Here is a 20,673-nt window from a genome sequence, read left to right as displayed (position 1 = left end):
GCTGGAGCAGGGAATAAGGTAAATAATTCAACATAGACATAATGAGAAATGTAAAAGTATTTTTTGTTGTGTCTCAATGATTAACATAGCATCCATATGAACTGATCCATGGGACCCATACATTTTTCTGGTCAGTACTAATGAGTGTTTAGAAAAAGGTTTTGGCATTCATGTGTGGGTAAGACCTTTAAATGGTATGATTAAGAATACAGAGATCTAGAGAACTATTAGACCCTAATTATTCCCTTTGGCAAGAAGGTTTGTGTATGTGATGGCTTTTATTGAGAGGGTTTATGTCAGCTTTATGACAGCACAAGCTGAACTTTATGATCTCCTAAAATGAAGAAGTGTGGGGAACAATAAATATGAAGCAACTACTATATTTGACTTTTTTAACCACGGCAGTGGCATTTAATAGAACATTTTCGTATGAGTGACTGACAGCTGTCTTTTAATACCTGAATCATTTTAATCATCTTCCATTATTTGTTTGCAAGCGTTATGTGTGTATTATAAGCTCTACCAATAAGCTGTTCCAAATTTTAATAATGTAAGGCAAAACATCTACAGTGTACAGTGCTGCTAAAGCACCACTGTGTATAAATAATTGCTAATTATATTTCAGTGATTCACAGTTAAAAATCTCTCAATACAATAACTTGTTGTTCTAACAGTTTGAAATGTTCCTCTCGGGAAATGAAGACAATGTGAGAAGTGCAAGTATCTAATAAATGCTGGCATGACAGTAACTGAGTAAAATTAATAGCTCTTAACACCCATAATTAAGCCTGGAACTGAACAGCTCCTGTTCTTTATGTAATTGCAATGCAGTAATCAATTTTTATTATCACCACACTATCACTAAAAAAAAAATCAGTTCTGCTTTATATATTGCGAGGATTTTGCAAACTTCAAAGCCCAACTCCAGGAATTAGAAAAAAATCCAGCCCCCCACCCACACACTGTAAGGTTTAAATGCTCTATATGTCTGGGGACTAGAAGAACAGGCGTTATTATTAACCCAATCCTCAGCTATGGTGCTTCCCTCTTCTTCCCAAAGCTCTGGTTTGTAAGTGGCCCCTTGACATCATCACATACAATGCAGAGCTAGTGACCCTGCATTGTACATGAACGAGGTGAAGTCTTTTCACTGATAGGATTCATCTGTGAATTGTCACTTGCAAATACTTGCCTTCCCCTTTCTCCCTTGCCACACTGTTTGCCCACCTGGAGCGAAGAGAAATGCCTTCTACTTCTAGGTATGGGGAGTATGGGAAACAAGTTACTCTCCTATTCTTCCCACCATGCAGCATTGAGTAGTCCATTGCCAGGCACTAGTGCTTTCACATGGGGTGGCTAGACAGTCATGTTTGTGACCAGAGCCACTTGATGCTTAGACATATTCCTTCTCTTTGCTCCTGTGGGTGAATGAAGCAGCAGAGAGAAAAGGAAAGTTGAGAATAAGTGTAGCACTAACTCTCGGTGGAGCTGCTGGTTTAAAGCGGGCTGTTACCGTCACCTTTGCCACCTCCATTTAATCAGAACCAAGTCTAGGGTCCCGTTGAGTTTACCACCAGTGTAGGCACCGGACACTTGAGTATCTTTTCCAATGCTTTAATAAACATAAACTGAAGGTAGTAGCAGGAAAGCGGTAGAAGAAAAGTTGCAGGGAAGTTCAAATACCTTCTCTTGGTGTAGTGTTAGGAATTTAGAGCTTGCAGATGAATGTAATCTCTCTTTATAGTTGAATCTTTGCCCGCCTGGATAGGTTTCTCTCACTAACCTAGCAGCCAGTACATAGCACGAACAAAAGTCTCTGCCACAGACTTGATTGGAACAAAACCAGTACGATCCTCTGCCACAGGATGTAATGGTTTATGATGAATAGCAAACACAGCACTAGAACCTTTAAGCCGACCCGGCAGTACTATGCGGTAAGATTACTTTAGGATGCGTCCTCCAACTGAGTCACCAGGCCCCTCTCCAGACCAGCACTCTGCATGATCCTTCCATGACGGGTCCTCCCCTGGGATCTTCTCAGTTGTCCAGCTTCTTCCCATAGACAGACAGCTCAGGACCATTCCTCTGCCGCTGTGGTAGGCCCCAGACAGGCTTCTGGGCCCACTCACACGCCGTAGCGACGTGGGCCTCACGAACGGAGGACCACAAGGTAGTACTCCTAGCACATACCTGTCGGCCAGGAGGGCCAGCAGGTGGAACGAAACGAACACTAAAACATGGCGTCTGTCCCATAAATACCCTCTCCCAGAATGCAACTCGGAGGACCACCTCCACCGAGTTATCTCTGGGACAGAGGAGTACTCATACACTTAAGCGTGTTGCCTTTCCAACACCGACCCATGGTGACAACGACACCCACAGGCACAATGTGAAACTACATGCAACTCAGCCAAGCTGGAACAGAGGCAAATCTGACTATGTATGAGCAGATAACCCACTAAATTTACCTATAAGCGGTAGATTGAAAATCTACCAGCGCTACATAAGCAACTGAAGAGTCAGCATTTAGGTGAATCTGTTGCTTTACCTTGGCACATTTGTTAATAGACCGATTCAAGTGCAATATAAAATGCTCCTTCTCAGGCAATGGGAAATATGAGCAGCACTTAAACACTAGAAACAAGGTACCGTAAATGTTTGTTGTATATCTAGTGATTTATTCATATGCTATGTTTGGTTTTTGAGTACAATAAGACTGATTTGAATAATCAAGTAGTAGAAAGTGTATTTTCCCACTGGCTCTGATTTTTGGATTCCATTAATATAACTGCATCAGAAGTTGAGATTTTTCAGCGTAACCTGTAGCTGATAAGTGCTGTAAAATGTGTTCCTGCTGTATCATCCTTCTTCAGTGTGTATGGGGTTAAACTGAATATTTATTAATGCAGAAGTGCAGCAGCCATCTTTATGGAGACAACTTTGCAATGTTCATATATGGAGTGTCTCAAGTGTAGGGGGCAGCTATCTTGGCTGGGTCTGGATCGATCTGTTAAAGCAGTGATGTGAGTACAGAAAAAAAGAAGAGAAGGGGAGCTGACAGAGCTCATCACAGGGTTGCAGTGAAGGGGGAACAGTGATGTGTGGCCAGAGTTTGGTGGAGCTATCTGATGCTATGCTGCCCAGGAGAAAAGTGCTGATCAGGGACTGCTGCTGCTATTATATACTGTGCAGTGCTACTTGTGAGGGGATCTGGATCCTGAGAGCCCGCACTGGGGATCAGTATTTAACATGCAGGCCAGTGACCATCAGCTGACCTCTGACCATCAGGAGAGGACCACTGGCTAGTATTGCTAAGTTTCAGCTTGTGAGGGAGGACCCTTTCGCAAATTTATGTTGAAACACCTGGAGTTCAGACAATGCCTACTGTAGAGACAGGCCACTTGGCCACTGACTTTTCATGTTTTTTGCTTCCGTGAAATAGTTATGCCTCAGTGGGATTGCCTTAACTCCTCTTTATTTGGGAACAATCCAGTGCCACTTTGGAGTACAAAGACTGTACTAGAGAGCACTCCTAACACTTGTAAGGAAGGGAAAAAGGGATTGTCTTAGCAGGATTGAAATTGAGATCACAACAACTTCTATCCCTGTTCTCCTGAAAGCTTGTTACATGTGGCAGTCTCATCCCTAGTGAATCCCTGGGTGTACTGATGTACTAACTCTGTCCTCTTTTCTCCCTGCTGCTCCTTAGGCAAGATTCCTCCTCAAACTGAGACGCTTATAGGATCTTCCCAAGCCAGCCCAAGCCCAGCCTGGAGGTTGAGCCCCGCAGACCCAGGGGTCCCCTCCTAGGCCGCCAACAGCCTCCTCAGCACCCCAACTTCCACCTGACTCCACTGCTGGCATGGCTCCACCATATCTAAGGGATGACTCAGCCACCCTGCCAGGATATTCTGCCTGGGGATTGGCCAAGTTCCCTCAAGTATACAGATCAGACCCTCCTGGCCTCTACCCACTAACTTCTAGAAGTTTCACCAAGCTTCTAGATCCAGGGGGAGGTATCAGAGACCTACCCCTGTGGAGCCATCCAGCCTGACCTGCTGTAACCCTGACCCAATTTCTGGCTTACAAACTAACCATGAGTCGTAACTTAAATTTGCCTGTACTAACACTAGTAGCACACTAAAGGGTGCTACAGGTAAATACAATTCAGTTCTGTTAATTACTGTTAAAATACTCCAGGTGTTTAACTATATATTTCAAAGGAATGTTGTCGTATTGATTGTCTTTTATACTTTTGTATTTTTCCCTGGACATTTTTTGAAGTGTTCCCACTCTTGAGGAATCGTTTCTAGTCTTGAAAATTGTAGATTGTTTCTACTTTTGATCATTGAAACCTCGTTATCACACCTCTAAATCAGCTGCAAGTTGTGGTACAACTGATAGTATAGCATATCTCTGTGGCTGGTGTAGTTTGGTGACAAGTAGACAATGGCTCCTCATACTGGGATGCAAAAGCCCACTCCTAAATGTAAAATAATTTATATCAAGCTATCTTTTTAAGGTATTGGAAAGATTAACATGTATTTAGTACAAGCTGACAATATTTTCACTTTCACTTTCCATCAGTTTAGAGCAGCAATGACAATAAAAGATGAGTGCTGATTGTCCCACTGTATAGTCTTTGGCTCATCGGGCAGATAAAATATGTTCAATGCAAAGCAGACCTCCAGGCAGATATAGAGTACACAAACTAATGCAGCATGTAATCATTATTGCAATATTAAATGTATTTATCTAAATGCAAGCTGTTTAGGAACCTGACTTTGACTTGGTATCAGCCTCTTGCAATCGATTGTACAGCAGAGCTGGGAAAGAGGTAATGAGGAACAACACAAAGAGCTAGTCAGGTGTTCTACAGTGCAAGGAGAAGGCTAATAGAAGAGAGCAAAATGACAGAGAGATCATCTCATCATACTGCTTCTACTTTCACTGTCCAGTCACAGGTTGGGTGTAGGGAGGGGACCTGTAAGTGAAAGTGAAAAATTAGCTTCACTCAACTGTCAGGCAGGACTGTGTTATGCAAAGAGCTGTGTAAATTGTAGGACTGGATGGATAAAAATGCAAATCCCTGGCAGGTAAAACAGCTGTATTTAATCTGTGTATTTAGCTATTAGCTGAATCCAAAATCTCAACTGGCTATCACAGCTGCCAATTTAAGCGTGTTCCCATTGACGCCAATAAGTGAGTTTGACAGCAGGTGCCCCCTAGCAAACTCTGCAATCCAAGTTAAATCTCCTACAGCAGGTGTACAAACCCCTGGGGTTGCCATGTCTCATTGCAAGTTGGTGGGCATGGGGTCTTAAACACACAGGTTACCCCCCTGTTTGGAAGGACCCCTGGCCATCCATGTGAAAGAAGCCTAAGCTTGATTCAAACCTTTGTGTTGCGATAACGCACATCAAAACTCATGTTTAAAGTGTATCTAAACCCAAAACAAAAGCTCACAGGAAGTGACAATGATATTGCATGTCTGGCAAGATCAACAGTGATTTTCTGTATTTGCTAAAAATGTTTTTAGTCTGAAAAGTGGAAATTATTGCAGGCCTCACATCTCAGGACTGGTACTGAAATATTTTACATTTTGTTCTTGGGTTTAGTTATCCTTTATCATGTGTTACTGTAATGCCACATTATTATTATCACATGTATTTATATAGCACTGACAATTTACATATATATTGTACATTTATGTCAGTCCCTACAATCAATTGAAGGTCTCTAACTCACATTTATACATATAGTAGGGCCAATTTAGACAGGAGTCAGTTACATACTAGCATGTCTTTGGAACAGTGGCGACTGGTAGTTTTTTGTTTGGGGGGGGGGGGCTGCAAACAACCGAACCCCCACACAGCCCCCCCCCTGCAGCAACACAACCCCCCCGCTGTCCGCTGGTCAGTCTCCACCGGCACTTACCCCATCTAGGTGGCAGGCATCCAAGGAGGAGCGGTGGGGATCGGGCATCCGAGGAGCGGCGTCGGGGATTGGGCATCCAGGCATCGGCAGGGACTGGGCATCCAGGCATCATCCATCGTCTCTTCTCCTCCTCGCTTCCGCTGTGTGTCACCTCCCCTCCTCCTTGGCGTCCAATAGGATCGCCTGTCCTTTCAGCCAATCGGGTGACGGGTATCAGACCCACTTCCCGATTGGCCGGGACGAGGATCACTGTATTAATTCGCTGTTGCAACACACCTGGGTGGGCTCCAGATGCATCCTCTGCAACCCGAGCCCACCCTATTTTGAAGCCAATTAAAGCCTCTGACTCTAATCAGGTGCTTAAAAAGAAAAACCTGGCCACTGTAATTCATGCGCCCGGTGTCCTGAAAGGGGCCAGATGCATGAATAGGGAGTGGCCGTGGCGGCCATGGATAGATTCATGCTATGCATGAATCTATCCATTGCATATAGGAGGTGGCCTGGAGAGAAGGGGCGGCTCCCGGGTGCCCCTAATGGATGGGCTGCCCCTGCTTTGGAATGTGGAAGGAAACCCACGCAGGCACAGGGAGAACATGCAAACTCCAGGTAGGTAGTGCCGTGTATGGGATTCAAAATGACAACCCTAGGGCTGCTAAGTGGAAGTGCTATCCACTTAGCCACTGTGCTATCATGCGTGGGCCCTTAAAGCAGAGCTCCACCCAAAAGGGGAAGTTCTGCTTTAAGGACTCATCCCCTGCTCCTCTTGAAGAATTGGCTCCTACTTCCACTCCGACCACCTAGGTAAAGCAGAAGTTTTCCTTCCTCCCCACCTGCATGTGTCCCAGAAGACTGCTTGACCATTCACGGTGTGCAGTGCTGCTCATGCATGCGCAGTGGACACCCGGCTCTAAAGCAGCAAGCTGTCACAGCCGGGGTGCCCATAGTTAAGATGCCAGCACCGAGGAAAGAAGATAGCAGGTGAAACTGGCTGGGGTGAGCACACCGGTGGATCATGGAACAGGTGAGTGACTGTTTTTTTAAAGTCAGCAGCTACAGTTTTTGTAGCTGTTGACTTTTATTTTTTTCACAGGAGACTGGATCTCCTCTTTAAGGTGGAGAAAGAAAAAAAATGTTGCTTTTTTTACACAATGATAAATCAGAATAATGATTTTCTTCAAGAAAATGAAAGGTGAAACATGTTTGGTTGCTGTTGGATACAGCTTGATGTTTTTGTTTGTGTCCTTTTCTTCAGTCTAATTAAATAAGTCCCTGCTTGTTTAAAATTCCATAATGGAACTTGTGTCATCCCATGTAATACTGAGTCACTGTTCAGTTTTCTGTTTTCTGTACAGTACAGAAATCCCATAGGCTGCATGTGGATGATGCAAGTGGCAGTTAACAGGATGGCTCAGTTTTCAGTCCATCGCAGCTGCACATTCAATAAACAGCATGTGGCTTTCATACAAACGATTGTTAAACTGTTTACATGGTACATTTCTCCCTCTGAAGGATGGATTGCTAAGAAATCAAGTAGGTTCCAGGCATATTTTAACTTTGAATTATTTTTATTATTTTTTATAAATGATAGGTAATAATGTTTGTTTTTAATAGAAACTTCGCTTTCTTTTTTTTTTTCTTTAGCTCTTTCTCTGTTTCTAGTATTTTAAATTGAACTGCATCAAATGTGCCAGAATGGTGGCATACAAAATAAAACAATTAGCTTTTATTTTTTGGGGGGAGAAACCACAGTTGTTTTAGCTTTTAGAAGTATTTTAAAGGGTTTTGATAATGCAATTAAGCAATAGGTATACACTGTGTGCATTTCCCGTAATATGATGTGTAATATGATGTGTTAAAATGATTTTTAAACAGAGGCTCAATATAAGAGATCTGTATTGCATAGATGGAGATGGCCGGTCTATTCAACCGTGATGGATCGTATAAGCCTAGGAGACTCCCTAGGCTTATACAACTGGCCATCTCCATCTATGCAATACAGATCTCTTATATAGAACCTCTGTTTTAAAAATTCTTTTGACCGGTTCCTTTGTGGATGACACTCCCGAAGTGAATACAACAATTGGATGTACCTTGTCTATCTAAGGTATCCCTTCTGGGTACTTTGGACCTTCAAATCTAGTCCTCTTTGTTTATACCCCAAAGCAGAGATTTACTTTTTCCGCTGGTCCGTGGTGTGGTGTTCCTTTTGGGGCTGGCTTGTGTGCCCTTTGTGGGTGATATGGGCTGGATTTTCCTGCTACCCATCTTCTGGACACTTAGCTGGTGTATGGTGGCAAAAAATCCTTGTTTTTAAATGATGTGGTTGCTCAGGATGTTTCAGAATATCCACATGATACTATTGCTTTACCCATAACCACTTATCCCTGAAGAAGAGGATTAATGCTATATCTTGAAACGCGTTGGGTACACTCTGTACATGTGTGTTCCACCAGACAGAGCAACTGGTTATATGTGTTCAACTTTTGTGTAAACATACTGAACCCACATCCATTGGGGTTTTTTTTTAATATATATTATTTATATATATATATATATAAATATATATATATATATGTATATATATTGAAATTTCCTGTTTTAATAATAATTTTCAATAACATTTTATTTTTAACAAATATTTGATAATTTTGGAGCATCTGCCCTTTATAGTCCCATTAGAGGGATTTCTTTGTAGCTTGTCTGACTTAAGGATGTGGGCATTTCCTCTTGCCTTTTACCATCAGCATTCAGCATACCTTTAAAAAAAAAAAAGATTATTCTCTGTGACCAACCTAATGGTTTCAAATGTTATTATTATTTTGTCCAGATTTAAAGCGTTAAATAAAAAATGTAATATATTGTAGCTTATCAATTGTTAGAAGTGGTGAATGCATTGGTTTTCTTTGTTTAGGCTTTCTTCCCTCTGTTTTCACCCGGTGATCCTGACAGTATCACAATTCCTGTATTAGAGTGCCCAGTGAAGGATCGCAGGGGCAACTTTTGACAGCAGCATTGTCAGTCTTTGGGGAGGAGATTGTTAGATGGACTAGCAGGTTTAGATACTCTAACAAATTGAACCTGAACACTTTATAGGCAGTTACAGCAAACTGTTTTGTTTTTTTTGGGATAAAGGTTTTACATAAATAAATAAAAGTGGATCATTGTAACCATCCCTGTCAGTAACAAATAGTTTGTCTCATCTTTGTAACTGCTACATCTACAGGACAGCTTGTTCTTTCGAAAAAAAAAAAAAAAAACAGACTTACTGGCAGAATCAGTAGAAAGAGAAAACTAATGCAGCAATCACATCTAAGAATTGGTAAGCTGCAATGTTATAAATGTTTGTTTTTGGGTTTAATACTGCTTCAGGCCCCCATTCACATATGAGCGTTTTTCTTGTTTCCTTGAGTATACCCAACATGCAGAATCCCCTTTTTTCTAATTGTGGCTCTTCACATAACACACACAGTCATTCATTCATATGTTCTACACCTCATGCTCAAAAAAGTACACAAACTTTTTATGAACGTATTTAGGCTCTTTTGGTCTCATAGACATCAATAGGAGCATCTATAAACGTGTGATACACATTTCCACAGTGTTTTTACAACTGGAGAACTCTTCTCCTATAGAACTGCTCTTCTCTCTTTGCCTAGCCCAGAAAACAAACTCCTGAAGCTTAATACATGTGCAAAAACACCTGTAATACGACTTTAAAATGTTCATAAAACACCTGAAAAATCCTGAAAAAATGCTTCAAAATCACCTGGAATACACAGTGCTATGATCTGCTCAGGTATGAATGGATTCCAGGAAAATTGTCCAACTGTGCAAAGCGTGCAATTTTTTTGTAATCCTGATTAGAGAGATTAGAGAGACCCATGTGATTTACCAGTAATCCAATGCAAACCCTAAAAATGATGGTTACATATGCCATTTAAAACATTTTCTTATCTGTTCGATGGTTGCAAAATAAATGTAATTAAAAGAATTATCAGCCCACCCCAGTCTACCTCTGTGATCTACAGACCAGCCCCCCCTTAATTATGTGGACATGAAAAGGGGAAGTGTTCTGTAGTGGTAATACACTTCTTGTCCTAGAGAGGCTGATTTACTAAAACTGGAGAGTACAAAATCTGGTGCAGCTACGCATAGAAACCAATCAGCTTCCAGGTTTTTTGTCAAAGCTTAAAGTGGGTAACCCTCACATATACCCAGTGAAGTGAACAGCCTCAGATGATACACAGAGATGAAACAAATCTCCCTACATAAGTTTTACTTGTATATCTGCTGTCTTCATCTTTATATATTCTTTAGAAAGTTCACATCATGTTAGGAGATTTTCTGTTCCTGGTTAGGACTGCAGTGAAGCCTGGGCATACAGCCAAGACAGCTGATTGGATGAAAGGCACACACCCTCTCTCCTCATAGGTAGAGACTTTTAGCTCTGTTTGCTGAATAGTTCAGCACTCTGCTAATCTATTTATAGCATCCTCCCCACCACAAAACTCAGGCTGGTTTTATCACGTGTCAAAAAACTTGTCAGACGTTATCACTGGCTCCCAATCACCCAGCGAATTAAATTCAAAATTCTAACCACAACATACAAAGCCATTCACAACTCTGCCCCAAGCTACATCACTAATCTTGTCTCCAAATATCACCCAAATCGACCTCTCTGCTCTTCTCAAGACCTCCTGCTTTTAAGCCCTCTCATCTCCTCCTCCCATGCTCGTCTCCAGGATTTCTCCAGAGCCTCTCCCATCCTCTGGAACTCGCTACCTCCATCTATCCAGCTATCCCCTACTCTTGCTACCTTCAGGCAATCCCTGAAAACTCATCTCTTCAGGAAAGCCTATCACGTCTCCAACTAATCTCCTACCACTTCCACCAGCTCATTCCCCACAGTTACAACCTTTTGTACCACCTGCCCTACCCTATTAGATTGTAAGCTCTTCTGAGCAGGGCCCTCTTAATCCTATTGTATTGTATTGTATTATAACTGTATTGTCTCCCTTTTATATTGTAAAGCGCTGCGTAAACTGTTGGCGCTATATAAATCCTGAATAATAATAATAATAATAATCATGCTGATAACAGAATAAGGGAGCAGGAGACAGCTACAGGACATAGTGCTTTGAAGAGAGATAAGAAAACACTGCATATATGTGCCCAGCTCAAATTTCATGAATCAGGTTTACATCCACTTTAATTGAACAAGCTGAAGTTAGAAACTGATTGGTTACCATGCAGAGCTGTACCAGACTTTGCACTCCCCAGGTTTAGTAAATCAACCCCGAGTGACAATGCTACACCTCAAAAGATAAAATATAGTGATCAAGTTAGTGTTCATTCACTGTAGTATAAAGTAAATGCATCCTGGACATCTAAAGACTGGTACTCTGCAATATGTTACATTTTTGTTCTTGGGTTTTGAAACATTGTATATATCACTTGCCGTCTGATTTTGTAGTATGTTAATTAAAAAAGATTTTCTATGGGGTGTTACAGAATGTGGGAAGTGGGACCCTACTCCCCATGAGGGAAGAGACCTTGATTAACCACTTGCTTACTGGGCACTTAAACCCCCCTCCTGCCCAGACCAATTTTCAGCTTTCAGGGCTGACGCACTTTGAATGACAATGACAAATGAAATTTTTATCATTTTTTTCACACAAATAGAGCTTTCTTTTGGTGGTATTTAATCACAGCTGGGGTTTTTATTTTTTGCTAAACAAACCAAAATAATGGAAGATTAAAAAAAAAAAATCATGTTTCATATTTTGTTATAAAATTTTGCAAACATGTAATTTTTCTCCTTCATTGATATGCGCTGATGAGGCGGCACTGTTGGGCACTGATAGGCTGCACTGGTTGGCACTGATAGGCTGCACTGATGGGCACTGATAGGCACAGATAAGGTGGCACTGATAGGCACAGATAAGGCGGCACTGATGGGGACCGATAAGGTGGTACTGATGGGCACAGATAAGGCGGCACTGATGGCCACTGATAAGATGGCACTGATGGGTGGCACTGATGGGCACTGATAGGTGTTACTGATAGGTACCACTGATAGATGGCACTGATGGGAACTGGTAGGTGACACTGATGGGCACTGGTAGGTGACACTGATAGGCAGCACTGTTGATGAGGCACTGATTGGTGACACTGATAGGTGGCACTGTGGGCAGTGATAGGTGTCTCTGTGGGCACTAGTGGGTGGCACTGTGGGCACTGATGGGTGGCACTGTGGGCACTGGTAGGTGGCGCTGGTGGGCACTGGTAGGCGTCAGTGTTGTGCACTGGTAGGTGGCACTGGCAGGTGGCACAGGTGGGCACAGATGAGCTGACGGGAGCTCTCCTTGATCAGGACCGATGTCCCTCTGATAGCCGCCGGTGATGGGCTTTTTTTTTTTCTCCTCTCGTTATCAGCGCGAGGAGAAAAAATAGCCGATTACCGACTCTGTTTACATCACATGATCAGCTGTCATTGGCTGACAGCTGATCATGTGGTAAGGGGTCGGGATCGACCCCTTACTCCCATCTGTGATCAGCCGAGTCTGATAGACCACGACAGGTTCTCAGGCCGGTAAATCCATCACTTCTGGTTGGACTGCAAGCCACAATCCAAACCCTACGCTGCTCTCTTGCTTCTGGATAGGCCCTAGCAGAAGCAAACTCTGGCCTAGCAGCCCGGGCAAAACAACACATGTCCACCCAGACAGCCGTCCAGGTGGCACAGAACACCGATCACCTGACTCCACCCAAATATATACTATAGGTTCTCCCAGCAGGTCAAGGGATTTAACAAAACCCCTGCCCATTGGCTGAGATACCCCATATACCCATAATCTGACCTTGCATGGCCCTTCTCATATCTAATGCCACCAGGTACCCGTCCACCTAGCAGCAAAAGAGAGAAGTGCAGCAATTACAGACTTGATCCCTAACAATGGGCCAGGTAAATTTAGGAGCAACCCTGCCTAAACACCAGGGTGCTATATGTGCATGAGAGGAGTGTGGAGTGTATGACGGAAGGTAGTATGTGCAGGAGAGGACTGTAGAGTAAATGATGGTGGGTAGTATGTGCATGAGAGGAGTGTATGATGGCAGGTAGTATGTGCAGGAGAGTAGTGTGGATCATATGGTGGAGTGTAGTTAATACAGTGAGTGGGTTGCAGATAGTATGAAAGTATATGGTGTGAACCAAACCTAATTCATTGCTCCAGCACTGCATAGACCATTGGGCAGTTGCAAGCATAGAGCAAATGAAGCTGGAGCAGGCACACAGCACCAGTACTAGCCTGCCATCTCCTGCAGACTCAGCCAGCTCTCACCCTTCTTCCCTCTCGACCCTCCCTGCCATGTTAGCACTCTTGCTTATGTCCCTGCACACATGTCCCTCATGGCATCCCACAAAACTCCACCAACTTACCACCTCCCAACACACATCCCTCAGAATAAATTCCTGGAGCTTACATCACTCCTGGCAGGATCTGCGGGCACACCTTTAGGCAGATTGTTTATTTCTGCATTAGTTAGGTAGTGGCTGGCCCAGGATGCTGGGGGGGAGAGAGTTATGTATATATCCTCAGCTCTCTGGCTTTTTGGATCAAGCCTACTCATCATTGATATAACTATGGGAGAAGGCTGGGTTCAGGGCTCTTGACTGCATATGCTGTGATGCTGTGAAGGAAGGCAATATGCAAACTGCAACCTGCATAGGTGTGAACCAGGCCTTACTCAAGATGGCCACAGCCAAAAATACTAGCGAGTTTTTCTCAGCAAAATATTGCATAAAGACATGGATGAGTGGGTGAGTTTGCCTTGAATATTAAAAATGGACTAAATAGTGTTTTTAGTTTGTGATGCCCAGATGCAGTGTAGTTCCTCTTTAAGAATTGTAATTTTTGATGAAAGATTTGGGGCACTTGCAAGAATTTTGTTGGTAAAAAACAGCCTATTGCCCCGTACACACGATCGGATTTTCCGACAACAATTGTTGGATGTGAGCTTGTTGGCGGAAAGTCCGACCGTGTGTATGCTCCATCAAACATTTGTTGGCGGAATTTCCGCCAACAAATGTTGGCTAGCAGGTTCTCAAATTTTCCGCCAACAAATTTTTGTTGTTGGACTTATTGATCGTGTGTACTAAAGTCCATCGCACAAAAGTCCATGCATGCTCGGAATCAAGTAGGAGCCGGAAGCACTCGGTCTTGTAAAACTAGCGTTTGTAATGGAGATATCACATGACTATTTATCGGCTCACCGTAGGTCTTGTACGTCACTACGTTCGTAATTGTTGGCCAACATTTGTATGACCGTGTGTATGCAAGACAAGTTGGAGCCAACAGCCTTTGAACGAAATTCCACGGTTTTGTTGTCGGAAAGTCCGATCGTGTGTATGGGGCATATCAGTATATAATAGCAGCCTGTTTTAATAATGCCTACCAATCCTAATCCCTTTTGGACTGGTCTGACATCAGCAAACTGAATTATGGTTGGTTAGTATAGGTTACTGCAATTATTAATAAACAGAATAGGAAACCTCATTATTGAAGAAGATGATGTAATTCTTATGGTTAATAACTGGATGCATCCTTTTTCTGGAATGTAATTCATAGGCTTTAGTGAAATGATTACCACTGGACTAGCAGTCTGTGTTTTCATTCTTCTGACAGGGCTCACATTGCAAGGCAGAGCAGCAGATAGATGAGTATTAAATGCATTTATTATAGTTCTATTATAAATTACCGTATATTAAATGCATTTTTATAGTATATTAATTATGCACTGTTTAAAGTTTCAGATTTTTACTTGCATGTAAACGCGCTTGAGTCATAGTAAGCTGTGTCTATGCATACTCCCTTTGTAGACTTTAGATACCTTTAAGAAGCTGTGTAAATGTTCTACCCTGGCAACAAACAAAACTTGAGTGATTTTTATTGTGCATTGTTTGTAAGAATTACACCCATTACTGTTGATTTCACAGATTTGTTTTATAGGTTTTACAATGCTCTGGAAACGTACCATAAAAGCTGTAAAAATAAAACACAGACAAGATAGCGTTTGACTGTCATCCATGGTATTCTTCCTTGAAAATGATCTCATCAGAATAATATTCAGTATCTACACCATGATAACATAAGTGGGTGTTCATTACACAAAGTGAAAATGCACTTTTAGGAGTCATTGAGTTAAACTAAAGGCAAATAGGCTTTTCACTTTGTACAGGAATTTTCACTTACCATGAAAATTCACTTTGCATGAAATTACCAGTCACATGGAATGTTTTTCCTCAACTTCTGCATAACTTGGTATATTATTATACAGAATCTACAAGCACATGTAGGGTGCAAAATAGCTGTAGTGGATTTTCCATAGGTGGCAATGGTAGCTCAGCTGAGATGCTAGGCTCAAATTTAACAGCTGCATTAAGGGTTGTAGAGATCCCTCCCCCAGGGTCCAGGACAGCAGTAAGGCCTGATTCACACATATGCAGGTTGCAGTTTGCATATTGCAGGTGCATTTTGCGTATTTCAATAAATTCTTTTCATCCATTGAAGTCTATGGAACCAATAGCAACAAAAAAGTCCCTGGCCCTTTCCATAAAATGCACAGATGTGAGCTACATCCGTAGGAAACCTTGTTATATAGACTGTATTGTGTTTAGGCAAAACTGAAAATGCACTAAAAAATGCATAGGTGTGAACCAGACCTAAAGACCTGGTAAAATACTAAACCCTGTCCTCTTCCACGAAAGACAGGGTAATTGCCTTTTTAGTAGCAGAAAAATTTCCAGTTCAATAAATGGGATACTCCCTGGAACATCATTTTTGACATGCGCAACCCTTTAATCTTTAAAAATAATTCCTAAAGACAGCAGAGCTGGGACTGTTCCTAGTCATCCAGCTACTGTACTTTGAAACAAAATTCTGAAAAGTGTTTTCCCTATCCTGAGCTTTTTTCTTTAAAGTGGTTGTAAACCCTAAAAAAAAAACCAAACAAACAAAAAAAAAACCTGCAAGACAAAGGCATAATGAGCCTGTATGCATAGCATACTAGCTCATTATGAATTACTTACTTGAGATCGAAGCCCCTGCAGTGGTCCTCGTTCATTTACAACCACTTTAAATTTAAAGGCATAAGTATAATGAAAAAGAGATAATGACATGGGTGGTGAGAAGGTAGGACATTGTGTTCCAATTTCACCATCATGCATGAATGGAAGGTCATTTTTTTTATCGAGAGTGTGATCATGTTATAATCATTAGATGTTGTATCTGCTTTAGGCTCTATTCACACTAATGCGTTTTTTGATGCATTTTGCATTTTGCAGAAATGAAGGGAAGTTTTTTAACATGGGTTCCTATGGAACATGTTCACATCAATGCATTTTTGTGCCTCTGTGTTTTTGGAAAGGGTCGGGGACTTTTTTCTCGCAAAATGCAGCGTTTTGCATGTAATAGACTTCAATAGACCCTCATCAAAAATGCAAGTACCGTGTTTTTAACGCGATTTTGCCGCAATTTGAGTTTTCTTTTTTTACACTGTATATAGCTGGTTGCTAAGGAGGGGGCTGGGAAGCCGGCCGCTGCGTCTTTAACAACTGATGAGTCATCAGTTGTCAGCGGGCTTCCCCGCTGAATGTAAAAAAAAAAAATTTCTGACTATAAAAAAAGAAAATCGTGAAAAAAAACAGTGTGGGGTCCCCCTCAGATACATACCAGGCCCTTGGGTCTATTATGGATTCGGAGGGGACCCCGACACCAAAATTAAAAAAAAAAATGGTGTGGGGTCCCCTCCAAAATCCATAGCAGACCCTTATCCAAGCATGCTGCCCGGCAGCTCAGGAAAGGAAAGGGATGAGCGAGCGCCCACCCCCTTCTGAACCATACCAGGCCACATGCCCTCAACATGAGGGGGTGGGTGTTTTGGGGCAGGGGGGCTCTGCAGCCCCCCACCCCAAAGCACCTTGCCCCCATGTTGATGAAGACAAGGGCCTGTTCCCGACAACCCTTGCCCGGTGGTTGTCGGGGTCTGCAGGCAGGGGGCTTATCGGAATCTGGAAGCCCCCTTTAACAAGGGGGCCCCCAGATCCCACCCCCCCATGTGAATGAGTATCGTGTACATTGTACCCCCACCCATTCACCCAAAAAAAAAGTATTGCAGTGTAAAAAAGATACAGTAGACAGTTTTTGACAAGTCTTTTATTAAAAATATCTTCCTCTTCCCTGCTTCTTCCTCCGGTCTTCCTCTATCTTCTCCCGCGTCTTCCTCCTCCGGGCTTCTCCTTCCCCGCTTCTTCTTCTGCTTCTCTTCTTTCTCTCTTCTGTCTTCTTTGTCTGGTGTTCTTCTTCCTCTGGCCCCGCTGACCCTCCTCCAATGCTGCGTCCCGCTGATCTGCCTGCGCCGATGTCAACCATGTCTTAGATAAAGATGGTGGCGTGGGCATCAGATAATGTCATCTGGAGGCCCCACCCCTTGTGACGTCACAGACCCATCATGGGTGGTGATGTCACAAGGGGGCGGGGCCCCCAGGTGGTGTCATCTGATGGCCACGCCCCCATCATTATCATTAAGACATGCTTGACATCGGCGCGGACAGGTCAGTGGGACGCAGCATTGGAGGAGCGTCATTGACGGCAGAGGAAGAAGATCAAAGAAGAAGAGCGGAAGAAAAAGTGGGAGAAGGAGAAGCCCGGAGGAGGAAGATGCGGGAGAAGATGGAGGAAGACTGGTGGCAGAAGCAGGGAAGAAGAAGATATTTTTAATAAAAGACTTGCCAAAACCTGTCTACTGTATTTTTTAACATCACACTACTTTTTTTTTTTGGTGAATGGGTAGGGGTACAATGTACCTGACACACATTCACATAGGGGGGGGCTGGGATCTGGGGGCTTCCAGATTCCGATAAGCCCCCCCCGCAGACCCCGTCAACCACCGGTAAGGGTTGTCGGGAAGAGGCCCCCCATGTTGAGGGCATGTGGCCCGGTATGGTTCACCCGGTATGGGCGCTCTCTCATCCCCTCTCTTTCCTGACCTGCCAGGCTGCATGCTCGCATAAGGGTCTGGTATGGACCCCACGCAGTTTTTTTTCACCGGCAATTCTTTCAGCGGGAAAGCCCGTTGACAGCTGATGACTCATCGGTTGTCCCAGCCCCCTCCTTGGCAACCAGCTATATACAGAAAAAAAGAAAAAAATTGCAAATCACGGTAAAATCTCGGTAAAAACGTGTGTCCAAAAACGCGGCAAGCACTGCAAAAACCACTGCAGAAACGCTCAAAAGCAGAATGCCTTAGGCTACTTTCACACCGGGACGGGCGGGCGTCGGCAGTAAAGTGGCGCTATTTTTTACCGTTGTTTTAGCGGCACTATTTGGCCGATAGCGGGGCAGTTTTAACCCCTGCTAGCGGCCGGAAAAGGGTTAAAATAGGGTTAAAACCGCCCGCATAATACCGTTATTTTCAATGGCCAGGGGCGCTTTAGGAGCGGTGTATGCACCGCTCCTACAGTGCTGCAAAGATGCGGCTTGCAGGACTTTTTTTACTGTCCTGCAAGCGCAGGGGGGGGCGGGGTCACCAGGTTACATAAATGGGTGGCCCCGCCCCCCTCTGATGCCACGGGGAAGCCATTGGAAAGTCCCCATGCGTCAGAGGGGGGCGGGGTCACCCGGGTATGTCACCGTGTGGCCCCATCCTCAGTTATATAAGAACTGTCACCTGCGAGGATGTGTCAGACAGTGGGAGCCTCCCATTGAGGCGGGTCGGTCGTGGCTTTTTTTTTTATTTCGGTCCGTCAGCGGAACGAGTGAAGAAGATGAATGGACTTCGTGGGACATTTTTATTTTTTTATTTTTTAATAAAGGACTTGTCCCAAAGTGTGTCTTGTGTTTTTTTAACATTTTGACACTTTTTTTTGTGAAATGGTACGGGTACAATGTAGCTGTTACCATTTCAAACAGGGGGGCGGGATCTGGGGGTCCCCTTGTTAAAGGGGGCTTCCAGATTCCGATAAGCCCCCCCGCCTGCAGACCCCCACAACCACCGGCAAGGGTTGTGGGGATGAGACCCTTGTCCAGATCAACATGGGGACAAGGTGCTTTGGGGGCTACCCCAAAGCACCCTCCCCATGTTGAGGGCATGTGGCCTGGTACAGTTCAGGGGGGGCGCTCTCTCACCCCCCCTCTTTTCCTGCGGCCTGCCAGGTTGCATGCTCGAATACGGGTCTGGTATGGATTTTTGGGGGGCCCCCACACCATTTTTTTAAATTCTGGCACGGGGTTCCCCTTAAAATCCATCCCAGACCTGAAGGGTCTGGGATGGATTTTGAGGGGGACCCCTACGCCTTTTTTTATTTTTGGTTCAGGGTTCTCCTTAATATTCATACCAGACCCAAAGGGCCTGGTAATGGACTGGGGGGATCCCATGCCATTTTTTTCAATGACTTTTATCTGTATTGCAGGGACCGACAATTCATTATAGCCGCGAGTACTTTTAAATGTTTTTTTCCTTTAGAAATGTCATTTTGTGCTGGGACTGTTCTAAACACGGGAAAAATGCGCCACTTTACAGGCATACTATAGACACTCCCCAGGTACGAAATTTAAAGGAATATTTCACGTTTATTGTTTCACTTTAAGCATTATTAAAATCACTGCTCCCAAAAAAACGAACGTTTTTAAAACTTTTTTTGCATTGATACATGTCCCCTGGGGCAGGACCCGGGTCCCCAAACACTTTTTATTTTTATGACAATAACTTGCATATAAGCCTTTAAAATGAACACTTTTTATTTTTCATGTTAATGTCCCATAGACTTTAACGGTGTTCCGGCGGCTTTCGAATTTGCCCTGAACACCGCATATTGTTCAGTGTTCTCAGAACATCCGAACAACCAAAGTTCGGCCTGAACTTATGCTCGGGCCGAACCGTTCACCCATCCCTAGTGATCAGGTATGACACCAGCCATTGGATGGTTTGACAGTTTGGTTGAGAAGCACAACCAATTACATTATCGGCACGTGCCAGAAATGTAACTGTTTTTTGAAACTGTTAAATTGATGGTTTACTTCTGCTTTAAGATTCCCAGAGCTCTCTAAGCACGGGTTCCCACTTGTGCGAATGTGGTTTGCACCCGTATTGCGGTGCCGATCGCATGCGATGTCTGTGCAATGTGAGTTCAGCCATACAGTTGTATAGCTGAACTCACATTGGATTTGCAGGAAAATAGTGCAGGGGCTTTTTTTCCCCCGCACTGGAATTCGATCGCATGAGTTTTCTCACCCATGCAATCTGATTCCTGTGCGAATTCGCACTGCGATATGTGAACCAATTCTGGGGTGTCACTAACATTATATTGACACCCGCAGAGGTTCGCAGAGGGCAGTGCGAATTCGCACAGGAATCAGATTGCATGGGTGAGAAAACTCATGCGATCGAATTCCAGTGCGGGGGAAAAAAAGCCCCTGCACTATTTTCCTGCAAATCCAATGTGAGTTCAGCTATACAACTGTATGGCTGAACTCACATTGCACAGACATCGCATGCGATCGGCACCGCAATACGGGTGCAAACCACATTCGCACAAGTGGGAACCCGTGCTTAGAGAGCTCTGGGAATTGCCTGTGGGAGAGTGTGAACTGCCTGTGGGAGATATGCAATGCGGGAACCAGCGCTGGAATTGCGCTGTTCCCGCATCAAATATGTGTGAACTCAGGCTCCTTGAACAGG

At 43.6% G+C, this 20,673-nt stretch overlaps 1 protein-coding gene across 4 annotated transcripts in view; it reads left to right on the top strand.

The window, feature by feature from the left end:
* The window catches only part of AFF3 (ALF transcription elongation factor 3), a 523,081-nt gene that overhangs the window by 53,956 nt on the left and 448,452 nt on the right, over positions 1-20,673 (top strand). Inside the window, exon 1 of one of the 4 annotated variants that reach the window (XM_073614717.1) lies at positions 7,352-7,467. The exons of the other annotated variants lie outside the window; for them this stretch is intronic. Within the exon in view, the coding sequence (XP_073470818.1) occupies position 7,467 (1 nt within the window). The 5' untranslated portion in view covers positions 7,352-7,466. Of the gene's footprint in view, positions 1-7,351; positions 7,468-20,673 lie in introns of those variants that run through there. 4 annotated transcript variants of the gene reach the window in all.

The sequence above is a fragment of the Aquarana catesbeiana genome, linkage group LG02, assembly GCF_042186555.1.
Source record: "Aquarana catesbeiana isolate 2022-GZ linkage group LG02, ASM4218655v1, whole genome shotgun sequence".
Lineage (NCBI taxonomy): Eukaryota > Metazoa > Chordata > Amphibia > Anura > Ranidae > Aquarana > Aquarana catesbeiana.
The sequence above is the reverse complement of the archived record's forward strand: the minus strand, read 5'-3'. Positions and strand labels throughout refer to the sequence as shown.